General features: G+C 45.0%; 1 protein-coding gene across 7 annotated transcripts in view; it reads right to left on the bottom strand.

Moving 5' to 3' along the window:
• Positions 1-5,115: 5,115 nt before the first annotated feature.
• Positions 5,116-9,379, bottom strand: part of LOC138304398 (phosphatidylserine decarboxylase proenzyme, mitochondrial-like) — a 65,954-nt gene continuing 61,690 nt past the window's right edge. For all 7 annotated transcript variants that reach the window (XM_069244401.1, XM_069244406.1, XM_069244405.1 and 4 more), the window contains 2 exons: positions 7,712-7,872; positions 5,116-6,417 (listed from right to left, as the gene is read on the bottom strand). In XM_069244401.1, the coding sequence (XP_069100502.1) occupies positions 6,193-6,417; positions 7,712-7,872 (386 nt within the window). In that variant the 3' untranslated portion in view covers positions 5,116-6,192. The remainder of the gene's footprint in view (positions 6,418-7,711; positions 7,873-9,379) is intronic.

The following is a 9,379-nucleotide window of genomic DNA, read 5'->3' as shown; positions in this document are numbered from 1 at the left end:
TCTGGAATTTCCCCTTTCTCCAACAGTTGTTGTCGATACTCTTGCTCCTCCAAGAGTCTCAAGGCCCTCCTTCTCGATCTCAGCCTGGGCTCCAAATGTGGCATTGATAGTGAATTAACCAATGTCGATGACACCGGTTTCAAAGTAGAGGGCCGCTCTTGCAGAGAGGGAGGCAAAGCCACACTGCATGATGATCGGGATTCATCCTGCAACGTTATCGACTCTGTCAGCGCTGCTGGCACCATCATTCGGGGTAGAGGTAGCGACGTCATTGGCACTGAACCAGTACCTTCACATGGAAGAAAGGGTACAAACGGGACCTGCTTCTACGGCGCCGGTGACCGCAGTGTGAATGCCAACAGCCCCCTGGGACCAGCAGTTACACCAGAGACAGCCATAGCTCTGTTAAATATGCTAAACATAGCATTGAGGAACGCTTATAGATCCACTCCTGGAGCCGGGAAGGCAGGAAACCCTTGCTCCTCCTGAGGTGGCTGGACTGGCTCCAATGCTTGTACACCCGACACCTGATCATGAGTGGATGCAGGAGAAAAATGAGCTATTGGGCTTGCCGGGGACTTGGAGATCTCAATTAAAGTTGGCGCTGGAGAAGCCTGTGGACTCTGAGGAGACACTGAGGGGCTGATCTCCCACGCCATGTGGCTCCGTCTCGGAGGAGACCGAGACTGATCTCTGGACGAACGACGTTGAGATTCATGCTGTCGGCGTCGCTTCTTACGTGACCTCGAGGATCTATGCGACAAAGTGCCCCTTGCCTTTGATCTTCAGCGACCTCTCTGCTCCTTCTTAGCTTTTGCCAAGAAAAGCTTAGCCTCTCTCTCTTTCAAGGCTTTTGGGTTCATCCGCTGCCAGGACACGCACATCTGTCACCGACATGTGACCTCCGCACTCACTACAAGGCTTAAATCCTGTTTTTTTTTTTTTTGGTGGAGACATTGTAACACAATGAACAGTAACTGCCAAGAAATAGGAAAAAACTGTTACCGTTGAAGGCGCGGAAGAAAGGGAACTAACGTCAGCATGCCAGTGAGTTCTTCTCATGGCTCCGATGACGTCAGACAGAGTCGCGTGCGGAGCCATGCAGTTGTGACACCCTGGTCGGCGTGAGGAGCTAGGAAGAAAATTTTGGTCATATGCTGGCGCATTGGGAGAATTCATGTGAGGACTCCACAGGTAGTTGAATCCATCAGAAATTTATTTTTAATTTCAATGTATTTAATTATGATTCTTGTCACATACAGTCTGTATATTTTCGGTTTTATAATGTTTATATATACTGTCCTGCTATATATTTCTGTTACTTTTCATGTTTTTGAAAAATGTATTAGAGAGTTGATACTAAAAAAAGACCAACTTCAGGACCACTTTCATAACTGTGTGTCCTAGTCACAAACAAAGTAACATTTCAGATGAAGAGTTACACCTGTGTTAGTGTATTTTTACTTGTTTTCTATTCACAATCTTTCCTGGTAGTAAGCCTGAAAATCTGCACAGGCTCTGGTATCCAGGCGTCCTAGTGGGAGTCTCATATGATTCCTCACGCCCCTCCCAGGGCTCCTTTTCCCGCAGTGCGAGTTCTCCACAGCAGTGAATTTTGTTCAAATGCATGTTTTATTGTTTTGTTTTTCATTCCACAAAACATGTTTTCCCATAAAGAACCCCACCCCCTCCTTTCCTCGCCCAAAACATTTGAGGGTGATCTGTTTCCTTCCCATCCAAGAAAAGTAGTTGCTACAGTCCTTGACTGGAATTTTCCAGGAACTTCTAAGAATTCTAAGATGGTAAGAACTCAGACTGAGTTGGGAATGTCTATAAAAGTACATGATGTTGGGCTTTGCCAAATTTCTAAGGCAAAACACGCCTTGGAACACCTAATTCTCAACCCTTAATTACTATTTACAACTGTGGATTTCATTGCACTTCTGGCAGAGAAACCATACTTGTAAATCATTTATGTCCACTAGTGCTTAATTTATAAAAATGTAAGTGGCAGAGCCCAATGTATTTTTCACAGGTCCACTGCAACTGGCTCCCCTCACTTATCATCTTAATCTAGAGGTTTGAGTCCTAGTTTTATCATTTTTTAAGGAATATTAAATAGCTAAATGCTCCACTAACAAACTCTCCTAAAAAAAAAAAAAACAGAGCGCCACCATGTGTTGGGTTCGAATAAATACATTTTAGGACTGTTAGTCACAGTCAGTTATACAGACTTCACTTCAGAAAACTCTGCCTCTGCACTCTCGTCTGTAATATTTTGCGGGCACAGATGTAAAATATCTAATTTGCATGGAAACACTCCCCTCTTGGATGCATCAGCACAACAGCTGCATCCCCTCAAATCCCCAGTGAGATGGGGAAGGGTGGGGGCTAGATCGCATTCACTGAATGTGTGCAGGGCACAGGATTTTAAGGTGGGGAAAATAAAGAAACGGGCACTGACAAAGCCAAAAGGTACGTCATTTGTGTAGGGCCTGCCCACAGAGATAAATAATGTTGAGGGGGACGTGCAGACAGAATGGATGTGCCTGCTGCTGAATATAGGTGTAGGTATGCATGCACACAAAACAGCAGGCACACATACAAACACATGTAGGCAAATATTCACGCACTGCGTAATAACTGCACATATAGGCGGATGAATTCATGAGTGTCGGTGGTTCATAGATTAATTAAAGATGAACAAAAGCGAAAGCATGAATGGATCCATTGTTGTGAATGGTTGATGGAGGAGAAAAAAACAAGCATTTGGTACTTATGTTTTTGGCAACTTCACTTGTTTTCTGCCTATGTATCCTATGTCTACATTAGTTTGTGTTGCAAAAGTAGTTGCAAGGTTAGAGTAAACTGACTTGGTAAGCGAAGCGGGTTTCTTTGTGTGTTCTGCTATTGGAAGAACAAGCATTAAATATATAAAAATACGTCACATAGTGCTCCTGGAGAGACAAAATGAGTGTGGAAAAAAAAGTATTTGTGAGTGAGAAAAACAGGCCTCAAACAAAACTATTTACTTTACTTTAGGATGCCATGCTTCTGTCTATTAATTGTGCTAGGATATAAACACAGTCAATTTCTGGTAGGACAGACTGACCCCTATAGATAAGAACTTCAAGATAATGTACAATGACAGGAGGAAATCCCGTACTAATGCTGTGATACCTTCTTAGCTCTGTTGCTTTCTTGTCAAGCATCAATCATAAAGTCAACCATTTTGCCTTTTAGCTAAACTCCATTCCTCTAATATATATGCCGTACATTGTCCATGAATGTTTAAGATAAACCTGAACAATTACTTATTGTAGTGTCGTTCACTGTGTGCATGTTCAGGGGTTGAATGTAGTCCTTCGCACCTCTTGCAGCTTCTGACCAACTCATGTATTCCCCCTTTCCCCCATGAGCTCTTAATGTTCCTCTAATACAGAGCATTTTATGCAGACACTTTCTCCTTTTACTATGTGGGCTTTGAGTACATAAAGATCTCAGAAGTAAGCCAAGTGCCACCAGCAGCCTGTTTTTAATGGTGGAGGGGCCCCCTACCCCTCCTCCCTACCATCTGGCAGTCAGAAAGGGGTGTCTGTCAGACTGAGCAAAGGTCAGCCTGACAGACACTCTTTATGTTCAGGTCAGGCAAGCGGGCACTATATATTTGCAAGCACCAGGATGCCTGAGCTGAACTTTGCAAGGCTGAAGGTGTCACAGTACTGTGGCTGTGACCTCAGCCCAACGAAACACTTGCATGACCTCCCCATATGACGAGAGGCATCATCACTGATAGTCTTGGACCTGGGTGCTTCAGTTTTAAGCCCTGAAGTGCCATGGGCCGAGTGACACCTCATCACCGAGTGGGCTGGGGCCAGCAGCCTCACAAGCGGCGATTCCTCCACAAAGGAATGTCGCCCCCTCGCTGGCAAGCAGAAAACATGACAAATAAAATGGTAATAAAACAGACTTATTAACATTTAATTTTTTGTGCTGACAGCAGCCAAGTCTGAGGGCTGGGAAGAAGAAGGGAGGAACAGTCTGCACTTCAGTTTAAAGTGTGCATCTCACTTTGGCCAGCTGTCTTGCAATGGTCAACCTGACACACACACTTTAAACACTCCAACCCAAGCTATCTTAGACAGCTGGGTGGAGAGCAAGCATAAACCACTAGTGCTTTAAGGAGCGTCACAACAGCGCGCTCCAGCCAATCCTGGTGCTTCTCTCATGCTGCCTGAGCACCTTGAGGGAAGCATCTAGATTGGTAGAGGGAAGTTAATGGCTGGAGCTCTGGGAGCGTGTGCTGCCAAGATAAAGAGGAGCAACGAGCATGAGGCAGTAGGTAAGTCAGTCTTTTTATTTTTAAAAACTTTAACTCACTGACATGCACTGTGTAAAACTCACAGTGCCTTCTATCTCAACTCAGGAGCTCTCAATCATGACCTGTTATAAACCCTTTTTAAAATGGACCATGATTGAGTGCTTTGACTTTGAACCTAAGGGCACTACTGGTTTTTGTTAGTGCCTGTCAGTGGGTTACATATTGTCTTGTCGCCATACCTGTTTTGTTTGCTGCTGGCTGCCACTGAGTCTCACTGACCCCATCCCACTCTGTGATGAGGTAGGGACTGCTGCCTACTCTCATTGGCTGGCCTAAGGTCAGCCAGTGAGAGGAGGCGGCAGTCCTACCTCTCCAAAAATCTCAGTGGCCGAAATCACTGCTGCAGCTGGTAAGTTTTTTTTTTTTAATACTGGATGTGTGTAGTCGTGTGTATGTATAAATGCACGTGTATTTGTGAGTGTGTCCTGTGGGTGTGTATGTGCTTATTAATGGAGGGTGTATGTGTTCCCCCTTCTGAATGCATAGGGTGTGAGCCTGCATGTAGATGGGTGAGTTTTTATGTGTCCCCCTCCTGTAATTACCGGCCGGCACTGTCAGGTGCTTCCCAGCACAAAGCAAGAGCCATCACGAGTCAATGCCGCCCTTTTCTCTCCCTCTCTTGCCCACCCCCCCACCACACCCTCCCCCATTTTAGGCAATCCTATACAACCTAATGACTCCAAAGGTGGCAAGGTCATTGACCGGATGCAATGTAAAGAAGCAAGAGGCTGTGATCAGTTTCAGTTTTATTAGATCCTGTGGCCAGCACAGACATTTTAATACCACAAACATAGCGTTAAGAAATGTTAAAAGAGTTAATTAAAAAAAAACACTTTTGTTACTTCAGGTATTGCATCCACCTAGGCAGGGCAGAGAACCAGTCTGGATTGATATGGCAGTGGCAATCCTGCATCGATCAGAGGAGCGCTGCGTGTTGGATGGCAGTAGGGTAGAAGTATCACCAGAGCAGGTAGGGCAGTGTACTAGATTCATACTGTGTTGATCCTGACGAGGACAAGCTTATGGTAGAAATGAGGTGACTTCTTGTAAAGCTTCAAGGAACGAGCAGAGGAAGTCACACCCAGATGGAGTCTGGCTTTACGATGTTTGGGAATTGTAGGCTGTTGTAAGTATGGAGTCCATAAGGCATTTTCTCTTCCCTGGTCTTATTGGCTTTTTAGAAGCAATCAGCATTGATGCATGGATTTTCTGAGGCCCAGGGAATACGATGTTTTGCTGTTTCGACCCTCCCGTTCTCCAAGCAACAAAGGTAATTTTTAAGGCTATTTGTTGCACTGCGATGTCCTCTTCTGGGAGCGGCATAAAATAGTCATTCATACACATCAGCCAGAGGTGCACGTGGCTACTGCAATCCTTGCAGACTTTCCTCGAAATTGGCCTGTCAAGAAAGTCTGCCACCTTAACTAGAGGCCGCTGAGTCACCTAATTACACCTCATCTGGATTCCACCTATTAGTGAGTTTAAACTAGACCATCAGTCACTCACTGCCAATACTGCCTAGTCAGGTTACAGACCGTTCGTTGAAAACAACTATAATTTCTCAAGATTATCCATTTTTAGTCAATACTGTGCAAATGAGCTGCAGGAGAAAGCTGTCTCACCAGGACAAAAATTTGGGGAGAAATTATCCCCCAGGCTTTCATGCTACATATACTGTCCTTCCAATGAAAGATTCAAAACACTTCCAGGCCAACACTACGGATGGCCTGCATAACCTCTCCCTTCCGTCCCCTGGTCCATGGCTTTGTCATCATCCTTCACGTTTTTGTTCAGCTCCTCTGAGGTTTGGCTCATGGGTTCCCCAGGGCCTCACCCACACGAATCTTCCTGCCGGCCGATAAGTCAAACTGAAAGCGTCGTGGAGCCTCAAAGATCAGGACAATAGTGGAGCCAAGATTAAATTCACCCAGATCAGCACCCTTTGCCTTGAAGACCCCCAGGGGGCCGTAACGTTCTGTGTAACTTGCGTCATGATACCGTCCCTTCACATGGCGTGAGCAGTTTGTGCGCAGTTCCTGTGACAAACCGGGACAAAAGTGTTTATTAGCTAGGTGAACAGAATTGATATGTAATATGTACAAAATCACAAGGGCTGAAGAAAAAGAAAGCAATCACCCAGGGTGAGCTGCAGGAGAAGAAGTCTCTACCCAAAGAGGAGAGCTCCTTTGTCCCCCCTCCACCCCTCCACCCCTACACCCCCACACCCCTGCACAACCAGCTCTTTCCCTCTTTGTTTCACTATCCAAACTATGTATTACACAACAAACAAAAGCTCTATATGGTTTATTAAAATCATTAGATTATCCTACGAGCCAGGCTGAGAAAGATTCAATAGTTAACTAAAGCTAACTACATTCAAGCACACTGATTACCAGTACCAGGGAAGGAGCAGAAATATCATTGCACAGCTCGTTTGTGAGTTCTATTTTCCACTTACGTTGGAATGGCATGCCATGCCAGCAATTATACTCTCCTTTACCTGTCCCTATTGCCTTGGAACTCCGTCCCACAACACTTCATGGTGACGGGTTATAAGGGGAATAGTGTAATTGTCAATCCACTGTAGTTAACCTAAGGTTTGCCTTTAATTTCTTTCCTCCACCATTTGAGAATTTCAGATGGAGAGCTGTATGGGTCAGGGAGCAAGGGCTCAGTAACAGGAGAGCCCAAGAATTAGCCATGGAAGAGGGCGGCTGGCCCTCTCAGGCGCCTCTGTGATTAAAGTGATTGCCTATTAGCATTACACCCCAGCACCACTGAAGGGAGGGAGAACACACTAGAATGTTGTATGGTGAGGAATAAACGTTAATAGTAAAATACCAACCCGTTTCAGAAAGCTCCACTGAGTCCTTGGCTTCATGTAACACAGGTAAAATAGAAACTTGGTGGAAAAATGCAGTACACTGAGCATCCGTGCAGTGAAGGACCAGTGAATGTTCAAAACCACCCTCCCCCCTTCCTCACGTAGCTACATTGTACATTGGGAATATGGGTTAGGTTGGAAGCTGCCGAAGGGTCTGTTACCCTTTTTGTGCAGCTGTTCACGGGTTTGTCTGTCCAACTGACGTGAAGACTGAGGCCCATATTTATACTTTTTTAGCGGCGCATTTCCATCATTTTGTGACGCAAAAGTGGCGCTAACTTGCGAAATACAATTGTATTTTGTAAGTTTGACCCGTATTTTCATCAAAAAGCGGCACAATTGCGGCGCTAAAAAAGTATAAATATGGGCCTGAGTGTGTACCGAGTGGTGTGGTAAACTTAGGGTTAGAGCAGAATGAGAATGTCGAGGCCAAAGAGAACACTCACCTGATCACAGTTGATCTTTATGGAGCCCACGTTGGTGGCACCCACTGCAGTGAGTGAGAAGAATCCATATTGCCACTCCCCTGACAGCACCACCCGCTCATTCTGGCAGAAGAGGCCTTTGATCCAGTGGGCAACTCCGGGGTTCACAGACATAAGAGATCCTGTGAGACAAGGAGAGAGGTCAGCATTGGTGATACACAGAATATCCCACAACTGAAGACAGCTGGAGAGTGAGCTTTTCTTTAAAGGGTGAAAATGTGGGAAAAGCTATTGTTCAAGGACTAGTTAACTCAATAGGATTAGTGATCTTGTTGGTGGTCCAGCCAGACAATTTGGTTCTCTTTAAAGGTGAGATATATAAAGTGGTCCTTTATGGCAGAGTTGTCTCCCATTGGTAGGTCGGTGTGACAGGGTTCCTTTGGGGTTGATCAGTGCATGAGGCTGGTACTCACATGCAGGGTTCCCTCTAGTGAAGCAGTGAGTGAAGTGCTTGCTGCAGGGCAGGATTAGTTTTCATTGGTGGAATGCATTTGTGAGACTCCCTCCAAGGCTGGTTCCCGTGAGAGGTGAAGTTGGTGTGGGATCCAGCAGTTTGTCGAGTCCCTCTTGGGTACGGTTAGTTTTGCTGACTAGTTCCCGTGGATGTGTGAGATGGTAACACCAGAGTTGGTTTCCATGAGTGAAGAGGTATTAAGTTATCTCTCCAGGTCGGTGTTGGTGTCTATCAGTTAAAAACCGTGAGGTGTAGACCCTCAGCATCAGAGTTTATCTCGAGCAGAGCAGAGTGACAGTAAGTTATCTCAGGGAGCGGAATATAAGGGACATCTATGGTCAACAAAGGTAGGTATGGTGGGACGTTGCCTTGTTCAAGAAAAATGTTTTTGGGAATAAGTATTTTTAATCTCTAAGAGCAGAGTGGAGGAACGACCTGCTAACCCTTCTCCCTAAAACTGTGTTCAAGCAAACTGCTTCTGTAAAAGTAAAATTTAGATACAACACACGAGTAAGAACAACAGAGCAGGGTACATTTTGTCAATTGAGCCACTTAGGTGAGAACAGTACCAGTACCGGTGGAGATGCAATGTATTGCTGCCATTTTTATTTGAGGCTCTGGGTGTGAGGAGCAGAACTAAAAATTGACAATATATTGGAATGATGCTGCCTTTGCATTTATGCTTTTGTTTTTCCTTGTGTAGGAAGGCATTTTTAATGCACATGGAACAGTGGAGCTATTCACAAGGTATTCAGAAGGTTTATGTTGTGTAGTAGTTTGCCTTGAGAAGTTTAGGTTTTGTGTGACAGCACCTTATGTACTCTATGTGTATCTAAAGCCAGTAAGGAGTGTTTGAGAGAGAACCACTAAACATAATGTTTGTGTAACTGTATACATTTTTTTATTGGCTTTTAAAATGTATATAATGCAGTGACCCTAAGTGAAGTCAGAGAAGAAACAAGAGCATTATGATTCATTTAGGAAAATCATATGAAGCAGAGATAACGGGTAGTGAGGCACATGACACCGACAACAGAAGCAGGGAGCAAGTCATTGTTGCCCCAACCTTCCGGGAAGGAGTTGTCAGACTTCCAGACAAATCTAAAAGTGTTCTTACCATGAATTCCAGATTTTCAGATGCCTCTGAGGGCATCCGTTTGCTGTGTTCGTGAGCT

The sequence above is a fragment of the Pleurodeles waltl genome, chromosome 7 (assembly GCF_031143425.1).
Source record: "Pleurodeles waltl isolate 20211129_DDA chromosome 7, aPleWal1.hap1.20221129, whole genome shotgun sequence".
NCBI classification, from domain to species: domain Eukaryota; kingdom Metazoa; phylum Chordata; class Amphibia; order Caudata; family Salamandridae; genus Pleurodeles; species Pleurodeles waltl.
The sequence above is the reverse complement of the archived record's forward strand: the minus strand, read 5'-3'. Positions and strand labels throughout refer to the sequence as shown.